This window comes from Aethina tumida, chromosome 4 (assembly GCF_024364675.1).
Source record: "Aethina tumida isolate Nest 87 chromosome 4, icAetTumi1.1, whole genome shotgun sequence".
NCBI lineage: Eukaryota > Metazoa > Arthropoda > Insecta > Coleoptera > Nitidulidae > Aethina > Aethina tumida.
The window spans coordinates 4,322,893-4,350,825 of NC_065438.1; the positions used below are offsets into that span (position 1 = coordinate 4,322,893).

Sequence of the window (27,933 nt, forward strand, 5' to 3'; positions counted from 1 at the left end):
GTTTCGGTAATATCTCCCTCGGCCATGTTCAGTTTCAGATCGTCAGTCCATTGTGGTCATGATTTTTTATGTTTGTTGAACTAAATGTTGTTCCAAAAGTAGTTTTTTCCTAAAACAACGAAATTTCAGGCCATTTTTAAAATGTTTTTAGGGCATAAATGATTTTTTACATTGAAACTTTCAATTTAAAACTGATAAATTTGGACAAACTTTTGTTGGAATACTACTAAATTAAATAATAGAATACAATACAGATTTTATTGCTAAATCTAACTTAGGATATATTCAATTATGTCCATTATCTTTATTAATATGTGGTATATCAATGATCAAAATGTTAAGCTACTCAAAAACAGATGACATCACCTTTTAAATATAACTGCTAGGCAACCATTCAAACACATAAAACCAAAACTTATTAAAATAAGTAATAAATTAAATTATTTATTGTTTGTGCTTATATCCATAAAAATTAAATGTTGTTTACATCTTAAATAGACCATAGGATAAACACAGCTTTAATACAAAAATTCTGATTTAATTTGTCTTATAAAATTTGGACATATTTGTGCAATATAATTTCATTTTGTGGTCACACAAAACCCATATATCCATTACAATGAATGAATAAATAATAAACTTGCCCATAAAAATTAATACCCCACTCTTCATGCATCGAAATCTTCTATTTCTTCAGAATACTGAACATATTTATGACTGAATCTAGCTTAGAATATGTCCAGTTATGTCTATTGTCCTTTTTAATTGTGGCACATTAATTATCAAAAGGTTAAACAAACCAAAAACAGGTGGCAGGAGCTTTTTAATATCACTGATAGGCAACCAATCAAACACATACAAGCATAACTTATTTAGAGAGTAAATTATTTATTTTTTATATAGTATCCATTAAAATTAAATCTTCATTTTCATTTTGTAGTCACATAAAATCCATATAGCCATTACTATAAATGAATAAATAATAAAATTGCCAGTAAAAAACAATAAACCACCCTTCATGCATCTATTTCTTCAGAATACGATACAGATTTATTGCTGAATTTGGCTTAGAATTGTGTCTATTGTCCTTATTAATAACTGATACATTAATTATAAAAATGTTAAGCTACCCAAAGACAGATGGCAACACCTTTTCAATATCGCTGATAGGCAACCAATTAAACAAATACATGGAAAACATATTTAGAAAGTAAATTGTTTACCGTTTGAGCTGTATACATTGAAAATAAATAATGAAAATGTGGTTTTCATCTTAAATAGGCCACAATGTAAACACAGTTTCAATTCACTCTCTCTTTCATCATGGTACATTGAGGTTTCTGTACCATCTTCAAAAAGCATAGAAAGGCTAGACGGTATTGCAAAAGATTTGTCCTTCAAACTTTGTAAATTTTATTGTCATTGTCATTTAATCAGAAAAAGCTGATTTCCTTTATTAAACTTTAGACAGAACTGTGGGTTAGGAGTAATGCAGCTGATCCATTTAAGGTGGTCATATTAAAGGATCATGATTGTCCATTATGTTATTTAAACATGGCACTATACAAGCGGGCCAGGAACCATTTATAATACGCCATCAGACTCCGACACTTCCTGCATGTACACGCGTCCCAGTTAATGAAATCACTGTCAGTCTGGAGGCGCGTCGCGACGCGTAAAGGGTTGCTAACACAATAAGACGTCGTTTATTAGTGGCGGAACTCATGAGCCACGGACGCTCGCTCCTCCGCAACATGGAGAGCTTAATAAAAGGAAAATTAGTTTCCCGACGAGAGCAAATACGGGACGCCCGTCCCGCCCGCATCCTGTGGCCGTGCCCGCGATGTATTTTCCGCGAGACGTCGCGTCAGAAAAAGCCGCCGAAACCCGTTTGAGACGGTTTCGGGGAGCTTATGCCTCAAAGCGCCTATCTGCGTGCGCTGCAATTACTGCACGTAGCGGCGATATTATTTTTAACCTCAAAGCCTTTCGGTTCCTCGAATATTACATTCGGTTATTTGTTTTCTTCCCGGTTATAATGGAATCCAATTTGTACGGAAACCCATAAAAAGGATGAATCGCTTTCATTTATTTCCGTCGCTAATCACGGGATCCGCATCTTTCGGCGTCGCGTTCGGCGGGATTAAATTACGCGGGAAAATTTAATTAACGTCATCGCATCGCGATACGGAACGACAGTTTCGAGTGATGCACACCCTCACTCACCCCTCTAACTCCTAATAACGGAGGCTTTGAGGAATCACGATCCTCCAATTCTAATTAAACACTTAAGGCGGCGTTTCGCACTTGATTCAGTGGCTGCGGAAGTTGCGGTTTGTGCGGAGTTGCTACATAAACATACGGATCTTCTTCATCCTTTGAGGATGGCGTGTAAACTACTTTATTATGTATGTATGCTCGCAAATGTTAATATACAAAGATCTTAAGTTGGAAGTGAGTTGAAAACCAATAAAGCCAATCAAGATATCAAACAAGACATGTATATAAAGTGTCTCATTTCAAATTTCCAGAGTAAAAGGAGTTTATATCCTTTTTTGATTGAAGGGGGTTAATTAATGGAATTGGAGATATTGTCAGATATGTACCAGCTAAAAACCCTTCCCCATAGTACCTAGAGATAAAACCAAAAGGAATAAATAAAAAACATATAAGCCTGAAATTTATTAATTGGGATCCGTTAGCTCCCCACTGCCATTTACTTGTGACGTGGTACTGAGCCCCAGAACCACGACAAGGTGGATCCATTCTGGGGAAAAAATTAACCTCAAAAAATAAATATTTATATTACAAATATATGGTACATCAAAATGTTCAGCTACCGAATAACAGATGGCAACACCTTTCAATATAGCTGATAGGCAACCATTTAAACAAATACAAGCTTCAAGCTAGGATCTCCTAAAATTGAATGATGAAATGTTGGTTATATCTTAAATGGGCCACAGTGTAAACAAATATCAATCTTATATTTATAATTTTAATAAAAAATCCTGACTAAATTTGTCTTAAAAATTTTACTAATTAATCAGAAATTTTTTAAATATCTGAAATGGAAGAAATCAGTTATTAAATTTCTGAACTATTGAATAAAATTGAAGTATTTTACTAATTGATTGGAAATTTTAAGAATTTTAACCAATATTTTAAAATACTGTATGATATATAATAAGTTTACTAATTAATCATTAAGTTTCTGAACTACCTTAAATAAATAATATATATTAAATAGTTAATAGTTAGTTTTTTGAACTACTAAATAAAGCTAAAGAATGTAACTAATTAATTGTAACTTTTTCAAAACACTGAATAAAATATTAATATTTTACTGATTTTAAACTAACTATTTTATTAATTAATTAGTAAAATATTACTATAAAAGAAATTGTAAAATTTTTTATATATGTGGTACATTTATTATCAAAATGTTAAGCTACCAAATAATAGAGGGCAGCACCTTTTCAATATCACTGATAGGCCACCATGTAAACATATATAAGGGTTTCATTAAGCATCTAACACAATTTAATGATGAAAATCTTATTATAGTTTTATCTTAAATAGGCCACAGAGTAAACAAATATCAACTCTTATAATTATAAGTTTAGTACAAAAATCCTAATTGGATTTATAATAAAAATTATTATTTTATTATTGTTTATTAATTATTCAGAAGTTTTTGAAGGTCTGACTGAAATAATACACATTAATTACTAAATTTCTAATCTATTGAATAAAATAATAGAATTTTACCAACTGATCAGATTAAAACTCTTAAATGAAATTGTAGAATTTTAACCATTATATTTTTTAAATTCCGAATGATATATTATAAGTTTACTAATTAATCAGTACATTTGTGAACTACTTATATGAAATAGTAAATTTTAAATAGTTAATTGTTAGTTTTTTGATATACTGAATAAAGAATTTAAATTCCAAATCAAACACTGAATGAAATAATAAAAATTTATTGATTGAAGTAGTTTTGAACTATTTTTTATTAATTTTATTAATTAATTAGTGAAATGTTACATTTATTATCAATTTTTCAATATCAGTGATAAACAACACAAACATATATAAGAGTCTGAACTATTGAATAAAATAGTAGAAGTTTACTAAATGATCAGAAGTTTCTAAAACTCCTAAATTAAATTAGAATTTTAACCAATATAATAATTAATCAGTAAGATTCTAACCCACTTAACTGAAATAATAGATTTTAAATAATTAGTCGTTATTTTTTTAAACTATTACTTTAAGCTAAAAAAATTAATTAATAAATTAGAACTTTTCCAAGACACTGAGTGAAATAGTAAAATTTGACTGATTGATTAGTAGTTTTTTGAACTTTCGACTAAACTAGGAGAATTTTATTAATTAATTAGTAAAATCTTACCAACTTATCAGTAGTTTTTAGAACTGCTAAATCAAATTAGAATTTATGGTATATTCATTATCAAAATGTTAAGCTACCGAATAATAGATGGCAGCACCTTTTCAACATCGCTGATAGGCAACCAACATTTAAACAAATATAAGAGTTACTTTAAGCTAATATCTCTTAAAATTGAATGATGAAATGTTGGTTTTATGTTAAATATGCCACAGTGTAAACAAATATCAATTCTTATAAATATAATTTTAGTACAAAAATCGTAATTGAATTTGTCTTATAAATTTTTAGTAATTTTAAAATTTGGACATATTTGCGCAATCTAATTTCATTTTGTAATTACACAAAAACCCATAGAGCCATTGCAATAAATGAATAAATAATAAAATTGCCGCATAAAAATTAATTACCCCGCTATTCGTGCATCGAGTTCCACGTAAAAAAAACAAAACCACGCAACCGAACAATAACCATAGCGGCATTGTAAAACACAATTTGACAAGCCCCAAAACACAAATAGGACACAAAAAATTTTTCCGAACACACAGACGCCACTTAACGTGCCATCAATCTTTCATGTCCTAAAATAACCGCAATGGTATTTCAAGTGCACCATTCCGAATATTCCATGCAGGGTAAAAGCCACTTTGGTGTGATCCTCAGGAAAAATATCACCCGGTTTTCTGTCCTGTCTATCAAAAGGCGGGACTGCATGCATACATTATGCAAACATATCGGTCTGAAAGTGTGTTTGGGTTATTTTAGATAAAACTCTTTTGGATGGGGGTGCACAGCTAGTCGCTACGGCCATATTCCGGTCGGAATTAGCATTTAGAAGCAGTCATCTTCCATGTACAAAGACGACTTTTAGGATAAGCCATTTAATTATGGACATATCGGATAAGATTTCCTCGCATTTCCAGTCGGGGCTCGAGTGGTGTTTGGCAAGTGCTCCCGTTTTAATCAACGGGTTTTCTGTTTGCATGCTCGCAACACATCCAGCCACTTGTTCCGGTTAAACGGCGGCGCAAACCGTTTAGGTTTTTTTTGATGATTGCGAGTCGAGGAATGACGGAGACATCGTTTAATGGGGCGTCGCTAATTTTCGTCCGTTCTGGTTGCGATGAGTTCGCCGGATTGCTCGTTTGAGGGGTTATTGGATTGTGTGCTCAACCGGTGGTCGCCGAACTGATTCCGTGACTTTATTGTCGGCCAGTTTCGATCGGGATTTTAAACTTTTTTACGAAATCAGTTTCTTTATGGCAGTAAATCCTAAAATTGATTTGTGGCAAACAAATCTGGTGCTTAATAGTACTGTCTTAACCTGAATAATTTTAATAAAATTGATTAGTACATTTATTCTGACAACTACTAAGTGATTTAGTATAATTTTACTAATTAATCTAAATTATACTATATGACATAGTATTAAAGAACTTCAGTACTTTAAAGTACTAATTAAATTTCAGGAAAATAATCAGAACTGAATGAAATACTAAAATTTTATTAATTAATTCATAAATTAATAAACTATTAAATGAAATAGTAAAATTTTACTAACTAATTAGTATTTTTAGGGCTATTACTAAAAAATCACTTTCTAAACCACTTAAACAAAATAGTAGAATTTAAGTGGTTAATCAATTTTTTCAACTATTAAATAAAGTTGAAGAATTGAACTAACCACTCATAATTTATTCTAAACACTGAAGGAAATAGTGAACTTTTACTAATTAATCAGTAATTTTTGCACTTCTAACTAAAATAGTATAATTTTATTAATTAATTAGTAAATTTATGAACTATTAAATGGAATAGTAGAATTTTACTACTTAATTAGTATTTTTAGGTCTGTTAAATGAAATTATTTAGTCCCTTTCAAACTACTTAAATAAAATAGTAGAAATTAAGTAGTTAATCAATAGTTACTAAATAAAACTGAATAATTTAACTAACTAATCAGAATTTGTTCTAAACACCGAATAAAATAGTAAAGTTTTTGTACAAATTAAAAAAAATTAATAGTAATTAATCAATTTTTTCAGCTAAAAAATAAAGCTGAAGAATTTTACTAACCAATCATATTTTTTTAAATACTGAATTAAATAACAAAGTTTTACTAAGTAATCAGTAGTTTTTTGAACTTCTGACTGAAATAGAAATATTTTATTAATTCATTAGTAAATTTCTAAACTATTAAATGAAATAGTAAGATTTTACAAACTAATCAGTAGTTTTTAGAACTGTTGAATGAAATTGTGGAATTTTAGTCAATTTTTTTAAAATTACTGAAAATAGTATTATAAATTTTCTAATAAATCATTAAGTTTTTGTACCACTTAAACAAAATAGTAGTAATTAATCAATTTTTTCAGCTAAAAAATAAAGCTGAAGAATTTTACTAACCAATCATATTTTTTTCTAAATACTGAATTAAATAGTAAAGCTTTACTAATTAATCAGTAGTTTTTTGAACTTCTGACTGAAATAGAAATATATTATTAATTCATTAGTAAATTTCTGAACTATTGAATGAAATAGTAAGATTTTTTACTAACTAATCAATAGTTTTACTAATTAATCAATAGTTTTAAGAACTTCTTTATGACTGAAAGAGTAATATTTAACTAATTCATTAGTAAATTTCTGAACTATTGAATGAAATAGTAAAATTTTACTAACTAATCAGTAATTTTTAGAACAGTTGAATGAAATTGTTGAATTTTAGTCAATTTTTTTTTAAATTACTGAAAGAAGTATCATAATTTTATTAATTAATCAATAAGGTTTTGAACCACTTAAATAAAATAGCAGAATTTAAGTAGTTAATCAATTTTTTCAGCTATTAAATATACCTGAAGAATTTAACTAACTAATCAGAATGAAATAGTGAAGTTTTATTAATTAATCAATAGTTTTTAACTTCTTTCTGACTGAAATAGTAATATTTAACTAATTCATTAGTAAATTTCTGAACTATTGAATGAAATAATAAGATTTTACTAACTAATCAGTAATTTTTAGAACAGTTGAATGAAATTGTGGAATTTTAGTCAATTTTTTTTAAATGACTGAAAGAAGTATCGTAATTTTATTAATTAATCAGTAAGATTTTGAACCACTTAAATAAAATAACAGAATTTAAGTAGATAATCAATTTTTTCAACTATTAAATAAAGCTGAAGAATTTAACTAACTAATCAGAATGAAATAGTAAAGTTTTACTAATTAATCAATAGTTTTTTTTGACTGAAATAGTAAAATGTTATTAATCATTAGTAAATTTCTGAACTATTGAATGAAATTTTTTTAAAACTGTTGAATAAAATTATGGAATTTTAGCCAATTTTTTTTAATTACTGAATGAAATATCATAATTTTTCTAATTAATCAGTAAGTTTCTGAAGTATTTAAGTGAAATAATAAAATTTATATAGTTAATCAATAGTTTTTTCAGCTGCTAAATACAGCTAAAGAATTTTTTCTAAACACTGAATGAACTAGTAAAATTTTACTAATTAATCAATAGTTTCTTGAATTCCTGAATGAAAAAATGAAATTTTATTCGTTAATTAGTAAATTTCTGAATTGTTGAATGAAATCGTAAAATTATTGAATGACATAATATAATTTTACTAATTTATTAATATATTATAATAATAAACTGCAACTATTAATTAGTAAATTATTAATTGAATTAAATAGTAGAATTTCGTCTGATTTAAATTAATAAGCTAGTGTGAATAGACATATTAACTGTTAAAAATTAATGATAACTCCAAAATAACATATGTCTGCCTTGGCCATGCTGTTAAAAATTTTAAGGACACCCCCATTCGCATTACGCCATGCGTTCCACCCTTGTACAATGAGTAAAACGAGGTGATAAAACAGTTAATAGGTGTATGCATGTTCCTAAACTGTCGAATTAAATACGTCTTGGGCGTATCTCACCGCAATGCGAAGATGCTATCTCCACTATTTACGACCACCCGGATTTACATAATCGCCCACGTAAATCTTGCGCCGCCACCTTGGAACTGTCTCTTTTCGCCCGGAATTATTACCCCGGCTGACATGACTAAATTAAAACAATAAAACGGCGCGAAACTCTTAAGGAAATCTGGAGTGGCGACAAGTTTTTCCGTTAATTAAATGAAAATGCAGCGGAAACTTCATTGTCTGCAGTAGTTAACTGGCGAAATTAAGATTGCATCGGAAAGTCCTTAAGGAGGCGCTGGTGGGCTGGTTTCAATAATTTTATGGTGCCCCAACCACCACGTTCTTTGAATAATGAATGTGTTCGTTTGCCACCCTTAAATTGAATTTAGGTATTAAAGTAGAAGGATCCATCCCACATTGTCAGCTTTGTTTCCTAACCTAATTTTACCTAACCTTACCTAACATAAGATAACCTAACTTAACAGATCATAACATAACATAACATAACATAACATAACCTAACCTAACCTAACCTAACCTAACCTAACCTAACAAGTTCACCAAAATTCTTTTTCTCATTTAAAATTTTTATTTTCCTGAAATATTTCAGTAATTTCAAGTTTTTTAACAAATTTCAATGTGTGATTTTGCTTTTGAACTGTCCATGAAATAAAATTACATGAAACTAACATATCTAACCTAACAAGTTCACTAGAATTCCTTATCTCATTTAAAATTTTTATTTTCCTGAAATGTGTTTCAGTAATTTTAGGTTTTTTAACAAATTTCAATGTGTAATTTTGCTTTTGGACTATCCATGACATAAAATTAAATGAAACTAATATACCTAACCTAACCTAACTTATCCTAACCTACCCTAACCTAACCTAACCTAATCTAACAACTTCACTAGAATTCCTTTTCTCATTTAAAATTTTTATTTTCCTGAAATGTGTTTCAGTAATTTCAAGTTTTTTAACAAATTTCAATGTGTGATTTTGCTTTTGAACTGTCCATGACATAAAATTAAATGAAACTAACATACCTAACCTATTCTAACCTATCCTAACCTACCCTAACCTAATCTAACCTAACAAGTTCACTAGAATTCCTTTTCTCATTTAAAATTATTATTTTCCTGAAATGTTTTTCAGTAATTTCAAGTTTTTTTAACAAATTTGAATGTGTGATTTTGCTTTTGGACTGTCCGTGAAATAAAATTAAATGAAAATTGATTTTATTTATTTAACTAAATTTTATTTCCATTTTATCCAGTTAATTTATTTACTTTTAATCGTTAAAATCAAAAAAATAAACCGAATTTGACGTATATAAATAACATGAATTTTATATTTATTTAGTTCAAACACTATTTTCGTTAAAATAACTAAATTTATCCCAAATAATAATAAAAACTTGGAATTTGTGTTATAATTTATTAATATTTTCACATTAATTTTAATTATGTATGTTTATTAGTTGCTAATATATAAATTTATTTACATAAAAGCCATTTATTTAATTAAATATTTTATTAACATCATTTTGGTTAATGTAATTAAATTCATTTTGTATTTAAACTAATTAAGCTGATTTTGTAAAGGTTTACATTTTCCAATTCATTAAATGTGGATGTATAAATTAACCCAATTTTAACTTATTTATTTATTAATGTATTATTTTTAAAAATATTATTATAGCAAATTAATTAATAGTTAAAACTTGATTGTTGAGACGTTGGTAATAAGGATCCATCATACTTTATCATCAACAATAATTGCATCCATTTACCTACTTTCATCGTTTCCATTCTACGAATATGGAAATGGAAGGGGCCTATTTCAAGAACACCATCGACTTGCAGGTCTATTTCAGTACGTATCAGCTTTAATTAATGCCACTAAGTGGTCTCCAGTAATGAAACTAACCCAGTTCCGATGACAAAAGGCCACGCCACCGTGGAGGGTCACGAAAAAGGCCAATAGTGTGCAATCGGCGACAATTAAGTGCTGGTGCCATCGTCAGCAGTAAGCCGAGGACTTTTTGAACGGTACTCGACGGTGTATCGGGCCATGGAGGCAACTTCCTCAAGTGGTCCTCGTCAATTACCGAAATCAAAATCACCGACGTAGTTTCCTAAGGTTAAGGCCGACAATCTGGGGGAGTCTTACATTTTTTATTCCTCATTAAAAGTTTCACTTCTTCAATGGAAGCTCCACAAAGGGTGCTGTTGAGAAAGTTGTGGGCAACACAAAATAACTATTTATCATCAATTTAAAAATCCCGTTTGTTGTTTGGCCTTTGTAAATGTAACATCCCGCAAAAATTGTTTTAAATTTCTTGAATATACCCTCCGGTTCATTCTTTGAATTCAGCGGATTTCATAAATAATGCACACAATACCACCCAACCTGTGTTATGAGCGGCTTAGCATTGAAAACTTTTCAAAGCGTCTTTTCAGTGAATTTTCCAAAGTGTTTTTCGTAGTAAACATGAAGCGGATTACAAATGTACAGTGTATTCTTTTATGGCACTTCAAAGTTTATGTATCAGAGATTCACTTTTTTATTTCCAGGCCATCCACTTGTTGAATGCGTGGCCTGAAATTAACGAGTGGAGAACTGCATTCATTCATCTGTTACGAAGCAACGACGTCAAACTGGATTCAAGGGTGGAATCTGATGCCTTAAACTAATTTTTATCAACCCCAAACATGCCTTCTTGCCCCCTTGTAATTCAGTGGACAATTTATTTCAGTAAGCTTTCCAATGGCTTCTGTAATCATTTCGTAAATAATTCGTTAAATTTATTGTCTGCCTTTGAGCTAAATATAGCGGGGGATTCCACGTGACATACGGTGGTGTGTTTATCGAGTCGCTTGCAGTTTGAGTGACGTACAGGACTGCCTACACGCGTCTCTAATGTTCCCAGATTTGCCCATTTAATAATTTATCAGCCCCGTTTATTTACGGAACAATCTAATTGGGCCTCCCAGCATGTCCGATTAAAAATTCACAACGAACCTACTTTTGTGCTCAACTATATTGGGATCTTGTGCATTAATAATTCACTTAGATATATCTGCGTTAGGCAATTAACGCCCCGAACTCGATGAACGTTTACCGGACACGAATGCAACAGTGTAGAGTAATTCCGTCGGTCATTACAAGCACCTCGACCGTTCCATCTAGTTTCTAAGTCAACTGACACTTGATCCCCGTGGGAACTGGCCGCTTAGTGTCGGTCAGATGGATCGGGTGTGGGTCGGTTCCCGTTCCCTTGAGCAACATACATCAACGGCCTCCTCCATCACAACACCATCCAGCCACTAAATTATATTACGGAGTGGCTTATTGATTGGGATGCAAAATTAATATTTCAAGTTTTCCGTTCGTGCGACAGAAGTTCGTCAAGATAAGTGTAATTGAGTGGGAAACTTCGGGAACAACGTGCGGGGGTGGTTAAGGATATGACGGAATTTATGAGTAAACTGTTTTGTATAAAATGAACGGTATGATTTTATAATACCCGAATGTTTTATTAGGCAATTTAAGGTTCCCTTCCTGATATACAGCTCTTGTATAACAATCAAATCAAAGATTAAAAGCTTTACAATTCATGCAAATTCATCTGTCACAAATATAACTTCCTATTTATAGAATTATAATAAAGTTTTAAACAAGTCTCGGTGGGCTGTCCTATTTTCCTTTGTATCTAGTTTTCTAATTTTAGAAATATGTTTCCATTTCTATGGAATTAGCTATTTTTATAAATGTTTTAGACAAAATTTGACTTGAATATCAGATTGAGGACAAAGAAATCCATTATTTCCATGATTCACTTATTTGTTCTATAATTTGTTGCCTTTTTAAAGGTTTCATAAAGCCACTCTGATAGAAGTCTTCTTCATTCTTCTCTTGATACCAATTTCTTCATATTAAGAGAGTTTTGTAATGCAAGAAGAAGATGAAGAACCAACTCATAATCAATGCTTCCTTTCCAGTCCCACCAAATGCACATCAGAACCTTGGACACCGTTTGAGCAGCTTCACTGTACTCTGAACACGAATATTTCGATATAATGTTGTCGTATGTGACCCATTTCTCGTCCCCAAGCACCATTAGTTCCAGAAATGGGTCGATTTCATTCCGTTAGAAGAAGCATTAAGCTTCAAAATTTCTCAACCAAGCTCCCCAAGTTTCTGACGAGTTACCATAGACGTGTGTGGCCTAAGACAGATCTGATGGAACACTACACCTTTTCTGTTGACATTTTCTCGTCTTTTCTAGTCAATGGCCAGCTTCAAAGGGCATAGTTTTTGACAATAACGATATTAATTTAATGTTTCACCATATGGAACCAACTCATAAGCAATGCTTCCTTTCCAGTCCCACCAAATGCATATCAGAAACTTCCTGACCATTAGTTTTAGTTTGGACACCGTTTGAGCAGCTTCACTCTACTCTGACCACGATTATTTCGATATAATGTTGTCGTATGTGACCCATTTCTCGTCCCCAAGCACCATTAGTTCCAGAAATGGGTCGATTTCATTTCGTTAGAAGAAGCATTAAGCTTCAAAAATTCTCAACCAAGCTCTTCAAGTTTCTGACGAGTTATCATAGACGTGTGTGGCCTGGGACAGTCCTGATGGAACACTACACTTTTTCTGTTGGCCTTTTCTCGTCTTTTCTAGTCAATGGCCAGCTTCAAAGGGCATAGTTTTTGACAATAACGATATTAATTTAATGTTTCACCATATGGAACCAACTCATAAGCAATGCTTCCTTTCGAGTCCCACCAAATGCATATCAGAACCTTCCTAAGCATTAGTCTTTGTTTGGACACCGTTTGAGCAGCTTCACTCTACTCTGACCAAGAATATTTAGATATAATGTTCTCGTATATTACCCATTTCTCATCCCCAATCACCGTTAGTTCCAGAAATAGGTCGATTTCATTCCAATGGAAGAAGTATCAAGCTTCAAAACTTCTCAACCAAGCTCCCCAAATTTCTGACGAGTTATCATAGACGTGTGTGGCCTGGAACAGTCCTGATGGAACACTACACCTCTTCTCTTGGCCAATTCTCGTCCTTTCTGGTCAATGGCCAGCTTCAGAGGGCCAATTCTTGTCTTTTCTGCTCAATGGCCAGCTTCAAAGGCCATACTTGTTGACAATAGAGATCCTCATTTAGTGTTTGGCCATATGGAACCATAGTCAATGCTTCATTTCTAGTCCCACCAAATGCATATCAGAACCTTCCTGCCCATTACTCCATTTCGATGCAATGTTGTAATCCATTTCTCATCCCCAATTACAATTAGTTCCAAAAATGTGTCGATTTCATTACGTTGGAGGAAGTATCAAGCTTCTTTTTGAATTTAGATTTTAGTTTTTTAGTTTTAAGAGTCGGTCTTCAACTCCTGAGTGATTCTACGACTGTCGACTTAGAATAGTTCTATGATTTTATCGACATTTTCGACGACGAGCCTATTTATTCGAGATTGTAATAAAGTAATTTCATTTTATTAGATCTTTTTTGTACCAGTCTAATATATAAAACTTGATTTAGCTACCGAAGCAAGTCAGCAACAGTTTCACCCGGAAACTTCGTCCACTCCCATTAATATTCAAGGGGTGTTATTTCAAACGTATGTGATTATTATGCGAACAAACCAAATGAAATGCACTCAAATAAAATCGAGAACGTGTGCAAACCACAATGCGACGCCCGACCGTGCATATTGTTTGCATAAATCGTCACGGAACCGCAGAAATCGAAACAGACGTCCGCTTCAACGACAGGTGAAGCTTCGCCTCATTTATTCTCTAACCTGACGTTTTTCCAACCCCGACTACGTTAATGCTTCTGCATGAACCGAGACCGCCTGGAATTTTTTTTGCTCCCTTTTATCCGTGGGGGATGGGGTTTACACTCGATTAAGGCGAAACAGTCGGCACCATCAACAAGTCGCAGATTTGTCGGCTTAAGGAAAATTTACGTATGGATTTTTGGATCACCGCTTTTTTACTTAACATAAATTATACCTCTCCCATACCGGTGTGCATGTCTAATGTTTTTTATGTTTATTTGCTTAAAATAAAAGGGAATTGGACGTGTCTGTGCTTATTTACACATGACCCGGGGGTTGACTTATGGGAATTATTAAATAAAACAACGAATAGGGTTGTATACTTTATTAAACATCAATATAATCTACGGTACATGTTTAGTGTTATCTTGGAATATCGTATAAGTTACAATTAAGTAGATGATAAAAAAATCAAATTAAAGAAAAAACCTAAAATTGTAAATAAGCTCAACTTCTCCTTCAATAAATTTAATCTTCAGTCCATTCGAATGGCTCTGGTGGCTCAGGTTCCTTCTCTTCCTCCCCCTTTGGTCCAAAGGCTGCAGCAAAAGCACCAATCAATGAAACAACTTATTAACATAATTTTGTGTGTAATAATCACTTACCAGCCACTGGTTCAACAAGTTCCTCTTCGCCAGGCTTCAAATTCCTTACCATAATAATACCACCAATGGACGTATCCTTCATGGGCACATATTGACTGTTGTCGTTCAAGGACACAACCTTCAACTGCTGCCTGAGCACTCTGGCTGGGTTGCTCAGAATTTCAAAGGTGGGTTCGGGTTCCTTCTTCTTCTCATCCTCCTTCTTATCCTTTTTGTCTTCGGTGGAGGTTCCAGGTTTCTTATCGTCTGATTTGTCGGTCTTCTTTTCTTCAGCTTTTTTGTCTTCAGCCTTCTTCTCCTCCTTCTTTTCATCCTTCTTCTTTTCATCGGTTTTCTCATCGTCTACGTCCATTTTCTCGTCACGGTGCTTCCTTTCGTGCTCCCGCCTTCGTTGTCTGGCGGCAATACTTAGTACGGCGGTGGTGACCTTCTCCCTCTCTTCACGCTTCTTTTCTTCCAAAGGTGCGGGGTAGGCGTACAAGCTGGGCTTGGCGTTGGACTTGAAGTCGAACTTGGGCATCTTCAGCTGCGTGTTCAGCCCGATAAGACAAGTGGGGGTGAACGCCAAAGCCAGACAGTGAGACAGGGGGAACCAGTACCAGTACTGAGTGAACACCAAAGTACCAACCACGGCCAGCATGTTGGTGTGCCCAGTTCTGGACTGCAAGGACAACGTCACGTTCCTACCACCGGCATCAATAATACCCTGGGCGAGGATGGCTCCGAACTTGGCCATCACATCCTCGTGCTTGTTGGAGATCACTTGGGCGTAGGTTTGTCTGAAGAAGCTCACTTTCGGGCACGTGGCTTCGGTTTGTTGGATGAGGATCATGGCGGAGGCGATTAAGGCGCCTTGGCGGACGAAGTTGACCGGGTCGAACATGACCATCGGCTCCAGGAGGGCGATGGCCTCCCTCAAGCCGGTGCCGGCGCAGGCGATGCCAAGCGCCATGGCTGCGCCGTAACGCACGTGGGGGTTGTAGCTCTCTGCCAAGAGGGAAACAACGCTCGGGCATTGCTCGGGGGTCCTGAAACAAATATAGGGGTAAATTAATTATTTAGACGGGGGTTGAAAATGTGGATATATCCTCCTATTATTGTCCATGTTGCGGAATATAAATAGGAGGTCTGAGCGAGTTTTGCAGCTGCATTTATCAACAGCACAGAAAACAATCTCGATTTTAACTTCGGCCAAACATTAATGAAACTTTCCGGGCGTTCTACTTTCGTTCAACTAATTCGCAATGAAACGGCACAAATATTTCAATAGTCGGAGAGGTGTGAAGGGGAAATTGAAAACTAGCCCAGTCCGAGGAACATAAAATATCACCTCATTGAAAATTAGGGCCGAGTTTACGGCACGGTACCTGGGAGAATAGTTGGAGCACATAAAAGTGAAGTTCCCGTTGCGAGGAACTGAGAGGTTTTATATTGCAGATAGCGATTTATCGTGCGAGATCCGACACATAAAACTGTTATTACCGTGGGGGTGTCTACGGTGCGATTTGAGTGGCGGAAGGGGTGGGTGTAGTGGAACTACTCCATCGCGGATTATTGCGGATGGTAATTTTGGACGTCCCGGTCGGAACCCCCCCAACAAAAAGCGTCTAGGAAAAACAAGAAAAAGAAGGAAATTGCAAAGTGCAGGAAATGGGATACTAAGCTTGTTCGTGCGGAAGGATGGGCCGCCGAAATGCGGAATGTACTTTATAAAGGCAATTTATTAAAAATGTAAACGTAATATTTTAAAGGTATGCAAGAAATGTTTCATTAAAGAACAGCGGGATAATCCCCCCGGGTCGATTTTTCGAACAAAAAAGAAACCACCCCCGCCCGCCGTCCGGGCACTTCAACAAAAGTATAAATTTCCTAATTGGGCGAAGGACTGCGTGGGCACAGTTACTTAAACAATCTTATTTCCCAAAGTCTCCGCGTCCCGGGCCGCTGCATATAAAACTTACCCTCTCCGGGGTCCGACGAAAAGATTACGACAATGGGGAAGTTTCATGTAAGAAATGAAAACTCAAAAATTGGGATTTTTCCAACTAATAATTTAATAGATTGTGGCCAAAGAAATTGAATTAAGCCCATAAAAATGTGCATAAAACAAGTTTTTTACGCGTGTTGTGTGTACAAACTATAAATCCGGTCTATTTACACCGTCAATTCGGGCATAAATGCCCGATAAAATTGGCCAGATAAATTACAAGCGAATTGTGTGTGCAACGCCGCGAAATCTATTAACCGCCCAATTTTACGCCACCAATTAAATCAAAAACAAGATTAATTAAATGATGCAGACGACAACGACGAAAAACAACGAGAGCTACCAAGGCGTGAAGCGTTGACGTGTTATTCTTTCTGGGGAGCATTAATAATTTCGTATTCACGGATTTTTGCTTGTTAAAATTCAAACCCATGTAAATTTGGTACGGGAAAGATGGGCGCCAACCGATAACGGTTCAATTCCGGGGAGCATACATTATTCAGGGAATATTCGTGTGGCCAGCTGGGCTCTGATAAGGTTTCGAGTTTGTAATTAGTTTTTCTATTTGGCCAATCGATTATGGTAGAAATTGTACAAATTTTTAGCTAAAGACACCATTTTGTCCGAACTAAAAGACCACAAATTGAAAAAAGAATAATATATTAATTAATATTGTCATTTTTATAATTTCTAATCTTTTTCACTATTTCATAAAATTAAAAAAAGGCCAGAAACAAGTATATTGCATCAATTCTATTAAAAACTTTAGACACATGATAATTTAGTAGCTTCCTATAAATTTCATTACAAAGTTAATTAATAAAAACACAGATGGCGCCGTCACCCAATAAAAAACCAACCGAAGCCAATTATTTATTTATTACATTTTTTCTTTTGATAATGACCACAATTGATTAAATTGTTATTTTTTAAATTTATGACCTTTCATTACTGTATAACTTTTGATGATGACCACAAAGTAAAAAAACAATGTATTATTAAAATAGTTGTTTTTCTAATTTATAATATTCAATTATTGAAAAATTCCTGATGATGATACATAAAAAACAATATTCTGATTAAATTCTTGTTTTTCTAATTTCTCACATTTCATTTTTATATAGCCCTTGATTATGTTCACAAAATAAATAAACAACAATTGATAAAATTGTTATTTTTTAAATTTATGACCTTTCATTATTATAGAGCTTTTGGTGATGACCACAATAAAAAACATTGTATTATTAAAAATGTTGTTTTTCTAATTTATAATATTCCATTATTGAAGAATTCCTGATGATGATATATAAAAAATAATATTCTGATTAAATTCTTGTTTTTCTAATTTCTGGGATTTTATTTTTATATAACCTATGATTATGTCCACAAAATAAAGAAACAACAATTGATTAAAATTGATTTTTTAAATCTTTCATTATTACAGAGCTTTTGATGATGACCACATGTTAAAAAAAATCAATGTATTATTGAAATTGTTGTTTTCCTAATTTATAATATTACATTATTGAAGAATTCCTGATATATAAAAAAATAATACTCTGATTAAATTCAGGTTTCCCTAACTTCTGACATTAAAGTAAAAAACTAAAAAAAAACGAGTAGAAACAAGTACACTGCAACGATTCCATTAAAGAACATATTAAATAGATGATAATTTAGTAAATTCCTGTAAATTTCATTACAAATTTAATTAACAATAACACAGATGGCGCCGTCAAACAGCAAACAACCGAAACCAATTACTTATTTATTACCTTTTCTTTTTGACAGTAAGCTTTAAAAAATAAATAAAAAAAAGTTTTTCTTTCTTAAATTTATGACATTTCTTTATTGTAGAGCTTTTGATGATGACTTCAAATTAAAAAAAAAAAAACAACGTATTATTAAAATTGTTGTTTTTCTAATTTATAATATTCCATTATTGAAGAATTCCTGATGATGGATGATATATAAAAAATAATACTCTAATTAAATTTTTGTTTTTCTAATTTCTGACATTTTATTTTTATATAATCCTTGATTATGTCCACAAAATAAAGAAACAATTGATGAAATTGATATTTTTTAAATTTATGACCTTTCATTATTGTAGAGCTTTTGATGATGACCACAAATTAAAAAAAATGTGTTACTAAAATTGTTATTTTCCTAATTTGTAATATTGCATCATATATAAAAAAAATTATATTCTGAGTAAATTCATATTTATAACCCCTGCTGACCACAATTATAAAAACAATTGATTAAATTGTTGTTTTTATAATTTATAAGCCTCCATTATTGTAAAAATTTAAATAACGACTAAAAACATCTACATTGTACCGATTCCATTAAAGAACATAGATGATAATTTAGTAGTTTCCTGTAAATTTCATTATAAAGGTAATTAACAAAAACACAGATGGCGCCGTAAACCCGTAAACAACCGAAACCAATTATTTACTTTTTTATTTATTTTTCTTTTTGATGATCACCACAAATTAAAAGCCAGTGGGATATTAAAATTAAATAAGACAAGTCCAAATCCACATTTTATGATATGGACGAAAAAATAATCAAAATTTCAAGTGTCTTTATTTTGTTTCAGGTTATTTCCCGCTCCCCTCGATCTATTGCCTGGCCTGGATCTGCCTGGACGTGCTCTTCTGCACGGCCTCGATAATGCACCTGTGCACCATCAGCGTGGACCGCTACCTGTCGCTGCGCTACCCCATGAAGTTCGGCAGGAACAAGTCGCGTCGCCGGGTCACCTTAAAAATCGTCTTCGTGTGGCTGCTGTCGATCGCGATGAGTCTGCCATTAAGCCTCATGTATTCCAAAGTAAGTCCGATAAAAGCGTCAAAAGTCGATTATCCCCTTTGTCTGACACGCGACGATCTATTGCACGTTCCGTGACTTTACTCAAACAGTTTCTGGTGTGTTTAAACTGGTCGATAATACGAATTTTGTTCCAGGATCAAGATTCGTTGATAATAGACGGGACTTGTCAGATTCCTGATCCTTTGTACAAGTTTATTGGGTCTATAATTTGTTTCTACATCCCCCTGCTGGTGATGTTGGTTACTTATGCACTGACGGTACGACTTCTGGACAGCCAAAAGCAGAACTTAGGCGCCCCGGACTGGTCCAGCAACTGGATGGGCGGCCCCACTTCCACACCCCTAGGTAAGCCTCACCATTAAAATTAATATCCTCAAATCAAACCAGACTTCAATGATTTACAATTTGGCCCGAAGGGCCAATAATGTCGGTCTTATGGCAACACACACAGTCAACATGCAAATGTCTGGTTTTTCTTCGGCAACTCCTGCACTTCTGCACACACTCACACACACGGGAGCGGGTTGATTGATGTCGGCGCAGAGTTTGCATGCCCTCCGGAGAAATACGCCGCAACACAGACCACGGAAGCCCGAAGGAAACGGAGTATTAGACCGTGAACGGCGACCCAGTTTCGGGACGAACCGGGAAAAAATTGTTTTTCGGTCGAATTACGTCTAACATGGGGAGGACGGATCCAGATAAGAGTAATGGGATGAGACGTCTCCAAGACGAAACGTGAAGCAAGAGCAGGTCTTTTATGGCTGGTTAATTATAACTTAATAAGAAAACGTTCAACGGATGGGGGATGTAGATAAAAGTATTAATTTTAATACTTCACCCTTTAAGCGAGATTTATTATTTGTAGGGGGGGAGGTATTTTTATTTTCCAGTTGTGAAATCACTGGCCTTGCAAAAATAAAGATGAATTTCCGACGTTTTATCCACGTAGAGCACTTTTATCTTTTCTAAGGTACATTTCCCAGTAGTGGCAAATGAACATATTATATTTCTGACATTTTTATCCTCTTCTGAATGTCTCTGTTTGCCTCAGACTAAAGGGACATGATAATTCACCAAAGGAGAATACCAATTATATTCATTTTAGGTAAAACGAAACATAATCCTTAAATTTATTTGGGTATGTAATAAAATGGCAAAGGTTACATTCTCACCAAACCACGCTTCCACTGCGAAATTCGATTCATACCTGGAACAAAAAATAAATAAATTAAACTAACCCAATAAACGAACAACTATGTAATACATACATCCAGCTAAAATTCCTGCTTTTATTAGATTTTTTTATACAGTGCTTAATAAAATTTTTGCTGAATATTTGTTTAACATGGACTTTACTCTTGTTGGGGAACTTTTTATAAACACAAAGAAAAAAATAACTGTAAGTTATAAATTTTTTAATAAAATCGAATAATCTGATAGGAAATATTAAGTCGTATTTTGTAAAATTGCCCTCTCCGTATCTCCCCAATCGCATGCACAGGAGCAGTAATTTAATGGCACGATCATTATCCACGAAACACAGGTTAACTTTATAATGCAGCCACCCGTATCTTAACAACGTTATCGGAAGCAATATATTGAAAATTAAATGGCTTATTATAATCCAATCGCTGGCTGGAAAACAACACGCAAGTTCCCAAAATAAAAAAAAAACAAAAACGACAACATAATGGCCTTTAGACGATAATCGTTCCTCGCATTAATCACGAAAACGGAATTTAATCCAGGAAGGACTAAAAAACGACTAGAAACAGGCATATTGGACGGAAGATAATTTAGTAGTTTCCTGTAATTTCATTACGGAGTTAATTAACAAAACAAAGATGTCGCCACCAACCAATAAACTACCCAGATTTAAGTACACATTTTTTGACGCTTTTTCTAATTGATTTTCAGAGAGAAGATGCACGTGGAGGAAGCTGCTGAACGCGACAGGCCGTGGGAAGCCGAGCACGCCGCAGCACGCCCACTCGGGCGCCTCCACCGACACCGAGCTGACCACGATCGACACGCACGAGCTGTGGATCCAGGAATCGGAGCCGACACCCTGCACGATGTCGGCGTTGGGGGCTTTCGGTGCGGAGATGCTGAAGCTGTCCCGGGGCCTCGAGGCGGCCTCCAACCTTATGGGGGCCCCGTCTCCGAGGAGTTCCGGCCGGAACACGCTCAAGATCGGGTGAGATTTGGGTTTTTTCGGGATGATAAACTGCGGGGTCGGGTCGGTTTTGTGGCTTTACTCAGTGCTGATGTGTTTTCAGTCAATGGGGGATACAAATTGTTGTTGAGCGGGTCAGGATTAGATGTATAAAGTCAACAAATCACACAAAGTACACAAAGAAATTGATTCAATCTAGTAAATACCACATAATGTTCTTATTCCACTCATTAAATCATTATAATAATTCTGTAAGACCGTCTAAATTCAAATTAAATTGGTTGGGAATCTGAAGGATCCGAAACATTTTCAGCTGAACAAATTCAGCATTTAATAATAAACGTTTCAGAAATGATTTAAGGCAGACCACCAGACAAAAACCGTCTGATTGCCGAAACTTTCCCAGACTAATTGTAAGAGCATTCCGAGACAAAAAAAAACCGGCAACCCCAAATTAAAATCGTAATTAAATTAAGCCACAATTTAAAACTGTAACCAATTCCGGCGAAACCACTTCAGAAATATCGGATTTGATTGCAATTGCCCCCAAAATACATTATACAACGGGGTAAATCGAAGTTTGTCCGGTTTTGATGTGGCCGATTTAATTGTGGGACCAGCCAAAACTGAACGGATTAACCGTGGCCATAAATCTTAATTGCTCCGGATCTAATTTCGGAAATTCGTCATTTCGAAATTAACCAACGTATGTGTGCACGTAAAATCCGACAATTATGTTTTTTTAATTCGTAACCCCCCGAGCTTTTTACGTCTTGGTGAGCTTTAGCCCCGAAGCATATTTTTATTAAAATAGTTTCCTGACGTGATGTTGTACCTGGTTACAAACCAGGCACGTATTTTATACCCTATAATATCCCTTTTATTTTCATCCCATAGATCCAGCCAGAGCTTAAATTGGAATTTGAACAGTACTGTTTTAAAAACTTTCCTGGGGAAAAAGTCCTTAAACAAATATTCCCGATAAAAGTTACAACGGTCGCAGATTTTACGAATGGCAAATTGAATATAAACTTTCAAAGGGAAAACATGCAATAAAAACATTGTTTTAAAATGAATTTTCTTTTGGAATAACAATGTGAGGCACAGCATGAGCTCCAACTGATGAATAGGAAATCTCGTTAGTGGAACAAAGACGATTTTTTTGGGGACGTTGCAGCTCCACGTCGGGATTAATTATTGAATTGAACGCATCTTGTTTGTACAACGTTAATAACGCTGTAAAAAAGCAAAATATTGGACATAATCTATAAGAGCTTTCGTCGTTTTAAAAGCTCCGACTAATAATAACTTTTGATAACCACGTGTAATAAATCCGTCCACGTGGCCAACTTTGAACAACACAAAAAACCCCATTGAATTCGCCATAAATTCGATTTATAGATGATATAAAAGCTCTCAGTTATTGTTGTAGCTTTTAAAACTTCCAGCTTCCGTCGGACGCTTTAATAAAATATTATTTCTGAAAATTGCCAAATTTACTAGATCAACATTGATTACGCCGCCCCCAATATGTTTGTTGTGCTTAAAATAAACATTTAATTAGCCCAATTAAAACACGACGTCAGTAATTTGATGAGCCCACATAATAAAGTATCGAATATTCCGGTGGTGGATTTTAAAATCTCGCACTCTGCGCCACACCCCCCCCCTCACGACCCTCTGGGCGCCGCCTCTAAATTATTTTAATTATTCCCGAGAAGAGTTTATTAGCGGATCGCGTGTCCGAGGCGGAAAGCAAGGCAACACTTTGCATGAACCACTGACTCATCGCAAAATTTTAAAACGCAATTTTTACCAATTAAAACGGAGAAATACAAAATAAAATGTCTTAAAAGGTAAAATAAACAAAAATAGTCTTATAAGTAAGCTACCAAATAACAGAGGTCAGCACCTTTTGAATAATGAAGATAGGCAATCCAGATTACTCCATCACATAAGAACAGTATGTCCCATTTATTATTATTTTTTATTTTGATTTGAAGCTAGTTTGATCATTCAAAGAATCAAGATAGAGTTACCATTGAGTGGACCATTTAAAAACAATATAATAAACATTAACAAACGGATGAATTTCATTTTTCTTAATTAATAACATTTTGTTCCAGGTCCGGCGACAGCCTGGCAGACTCCCATTCATCCCTCCTGACCACCGAGTCGTCCCCGTGGCAGTCCAAGCGCCGCAGAGCGTCCACCTTCCACGAGGGAGACTCGAGGGACGAGAGCCCGTCGCCTCGTTGGCGCAAGCGGGGCGGTAGCTTTCAGGAAGTCCGATCGGACGTGTCATCGGAAGATCGCTCCGAGGCCACGGAAAGCAACTCCTTTCCGCTCCCACCGCCGTGCACGTGCCCCTACTTCGGTGAAAAGCCCGCCAACAATAAATCCCCCGTCCCCAAACCGACAACGGAAGTACGCATCGTGCCGAGCGATAAATTGTCCACCGGCGGCAAGATGGTGGGCCTGGACGTGGATAAGCCCTCATCTCCGGCCGTTTCCCCCAACAAAAAGGCCCTGCTCAACCGCAACAGAACCGACAACAACACAGGCAACAATGTTATCGTCACGTGGGAGTCCCGGAAGAGTCACCGAAGAGGCTCCAGTTTCGGCAACACGAGGACGACAATTTTGGGAGGTAATTTGTCGCCGGGCACCCAACGCACCCCGTTGTTACGCCGATCGGCCACGTTGCGTCAAAACGGCCACGGAGGAGGCGCCACCTTGGTGGACCGCAACAAAAACCCTTCGTCGCCGTGCCTGCTGCAACGCTACAACTACAACTCCACCAGCACCTCCAACATCACGCGCAGCGTGCGCTCCCACCACAGCCGCAACTCCAGCGTCATCTCCAGGAACTCCTCGCGCCACGGACGGATCATACGGCTGGAGCAGAAGGCCACCAAAGTGCTGGGGGTGGTGTTCTTCACCTTCGTCATACTGTGGGCGCCGTTCTTCATACTCAACTTATTGCCCACCTTTTGCTCCGAGTGCGAGAAGAACTTAAGTAACTGGGTGATGCAGCTGGTCACGTGGCTGGGCTACGCCAGTTCGATGGTGAACCCCATCTTCTACACGATATTCAACAAGGTGTTCAGGCAGGCGTTCAAGAAGGTGCTGATGTGCCGTTACAGGCAGACCGCCTGGCGGCCGCATAGGTGACAAGTGAAGCAGCAGACCAAAAAGAAGAAAAAGACTAGTCTTTCACTCGGTGTCAAGCTGTAATTGTGCGGGCAGACGGCGTCCACCCCTGCTCTCGGTGCACATCAAGGTGAACGCGGACACCGCCCTGGAGTTGACGGGGATAATCGTGGCGTACGGCGAACGAGACAGCGTGTCATAAAGAAAATTGCATTGTGATGAAGTTTGAATGGGATTATTGTGACAGTGATGAATGATTTATCGCACGGGCGTCTGTTTGGGGCGCATGAAAAACTGGGAATTGTGATAGCCGGCGAAGGGTACACACAGACGAGTGTAAACAAAAACCGAATGCACACACACACACACACACTCACAGGGAGTTGTCGCAACTGCACAACAATTAAACCTGCGGCATGAATACATATGCGGACTACATGTGTCAATATAACGTTTAATGATGATGTGTTTTATTATAAATGTAGATATGTAAAGTGTTTCTATTACAAGCTTTCACAGACAAACGGAATTTTCATTTAATTCGTGTTTTACACACGATTCAGGGCCAGAAATTAATTCCCCAAGGAGACTGTAAGGGCTAAAACAAACATGAAAAATTGACAAACTGTCTGGCATAGAACAAAAGCACGGGGGGGAGCTTCTAATGGAATCACTAGAAAATCTTGTACATATAATGCGAGTCAATTAACTGGCGAATAAATTTATTTTTCTCACGTGCCGCGTCTGTTCAAATACCGCAATGCTAATGATATTTGCCAGACGGATTAAAACGATATTTATTCACGGGCCTTTTAAATTAATTGACTTGCCTCCTTTCCTAAATTCCTAAAACCATATCAAGTCGCTGAACTGTTTTTTGTGTACATATCTCTCTCATTGTACATAGATAGAATTAATTTGTTTTTGCGTTTTAACTTGTTAAAAGGGTCGGAGAAAATCACGAAGGGGAACCGCAGGTTTTAAAATTAATTAAAAACGTACGGTGGATTTAAAGCCAAGTGGACAGTATCAAAGTCCGTTTCAAATTGTCGAGGTTTTCTTCACTTCTATTCTATAAAACTACTATTATATATTTTATATACGTTAAGCGGTGAAAGAAACCAATCGTAGCATGGATGTAAAGAAAGAGAAACTCTTGTAAGTACTTGCGCCTGTCCTATGCTACAACGCACTGAGATTCCTTGTGATATATAAAGAAAGAACTTAGTTTTAAGTACAAAATCCGGTCCCGGGGACCGTAATCATTGGGGAAAAAATGCTTCTACTAATATATAAAGATTGTATAAAAGATAATGTTTATATGTTGTGTACAAAAACTATAAATCGTAGCATAGAAATGTTGATAATGTCATAAAATTTAGAAAATAAACGGTATTCTTAAAATCGCTTGTTTTATTTATAGAAAAACCAATTATCGTTTCCACTCCTCCCACAGAAATATATTCATTTCACCTCCAAATTACTGGAATTTAAATCGATGAATAAATTTCAAACGTTCAAGGGGGTGAGACATAGTATTTCAATTAACTACTTGTTCTAAAAGAATGTTTTCTACAGAGAAATACAAAATAAAATACGTTAAATGATAAAATAATCTTATAAGTAAGCTACCAAATAACAGAGGTCAGCACCTCTTGAACAATGAAGATAGGCAATCTAGATTACTGCATCACATAAACACAGTTTGTCCCATTTATTATTATATTTTATTTTGATTTTAAGCTAATAATTCAAAGAATCAAGATAGAGTTGTAATTGAGAGGACCATTTAAAAAGAATAGTATTTAACGTATTCAATATGGAAAATAAAAGCTCAGAACAAAGAAAATAGAAGTTAACTGTGAAAATAAACACTTGGTACAAGACACTTTCCCTAACAGAATTTTTTATATAGAGAATTACAAAATGAAATATCTTAAATGATAAAATAAGGTATAAAATAATCTCATAAGTAAGCCACCAAATAACAGAGGTCAGCACCGTTTGAACAATGAAGATAGGCAATCAAGATTACTGTATCACATAAATACAGTATGTCCCATTTATTATTATATTTTATTTTGGTTTTAAACTAGTTTAATAATTCAAAGAATCAAGATAGAGTTGTAATTGAGAGGACCATTTAAAAACAATAGTTTTTAACGTATTCGATATGGATAATAAAAGTTAAAAACAAAGAAAATAAAAGTTAACTGTGAAAATAAACACTTGGTACAAGGCAATTATTATGTTTACCACTTTTACCAACATAAATTTTTTATATAGAGAATTACAGAATGAAATATCTTAAATGGTAAAATAAAGTATAAATTAATCTCATAAGTAAGCTACCAAATAAGAGAGGTCAGCACCTTTTGAATAATGAAGATAGGCAAACCAGATTACTACATCACACAAGTACAGTGTGTCCTATTTATTAGTATATTTTATTTTGATTTTAAACATCAAAGATTCAATTTAGAGTAAAAATTCTGAGAGCTATTTAAAAACCCTTTTAAGGTAGGCCCAATAGAACTTTAATGTATTCAATATGGATAATAAAAGTTAAGAAAATTAGTGTTAAATAAAGTAACAATGACAAAGGAAGACAAGAAGGGCCGTGGGAGTGGAGAGAAAGGTTAATATAATTACATTTTCTTCAATACTCTCGAGTATAACCCTTGGTTTATTCAAACAATACGGTCACAGACCGTAGTCAATCCGCTAAATGTTATTTTCATGTTCATGTCTGATAAGATTGTTAAATGAATCGAATAATGTTTTTGCGGGAATCCGGCGCAAGATTAAATCGCGATTATTAGGAGACAAACGCAACGCCATTTTCGATCGTCAATTAACCCCGCAGACCGTGACCCCCCCGGACTTAATTACGCTCCCACGCCCCCGATACCGTCGGGCAGGTAAATCCGGC

At 34.9% G+C, this 27,933-nt stretch overlaps 2 protein-coding genes across 2 annotated transcripts in view; one reads left to right on the plus strand and one right to left on the minus strand.

Moving 5' to 3' along the window:
- LOC109607719 (5-hydroxytryptamine receptor 2C) overlaps nucleotides 1–26,457 on the plus strand; it is a 100,856-nt gene extending 74,399 nt beyond the window's left edge. The window contains exons 4-7 of the mRNA XM_049967011.1: nucleotides 19,437–19,669; nucleotides 19,804–20,014; nucleotides 21,590–21,869; nucleotides 23,975–26,457. Of these exons, the coding sequence (XP_049822968.1) occupies nucleotides 19,437–19,669; nucleotides 19,804–20,014; nucleotides 21,590–21,869; nucleotides 23,975–25,022 (1,772 nt within the window). The 3' untranslated portion in view covers nucleotides 25,023–26,457. The remainder of the gene's footprint in view (nucleotides 1–19,436; nucleotides 19,670–19,803; nucleotides 20,015–21,589; nucleotides 21,870–23,974) is intronic.
- LOC109599241 (26S proteasome non-ATPase regulatory subunit 1-like) overlaps nucleotides 14,547–27,933 on the minus strand; it is a 97,023-nt gene continuing 83,636 nt past the window's right edge. Inside the window, exons 10-11 of the mRNA XM_020015199.2 lie at nucleotides 14,842–15,869; nucleotides 14,547–14,775 (exon numbers count right to left, since the gene is read on the minus strand). Of these exons, the coding sequence (XP_019870758.1) occupies nucleotides 14,705–14,775; nucleotides 14,842–15,869 (1,099 nt within the window). The 3' untranslated portion in view covers nucleotides 14,547–14,704. The remainder of the gene's footprint in view (nucleotides 14,776–14,841; nucleotides 15,870–27,933) is intronic.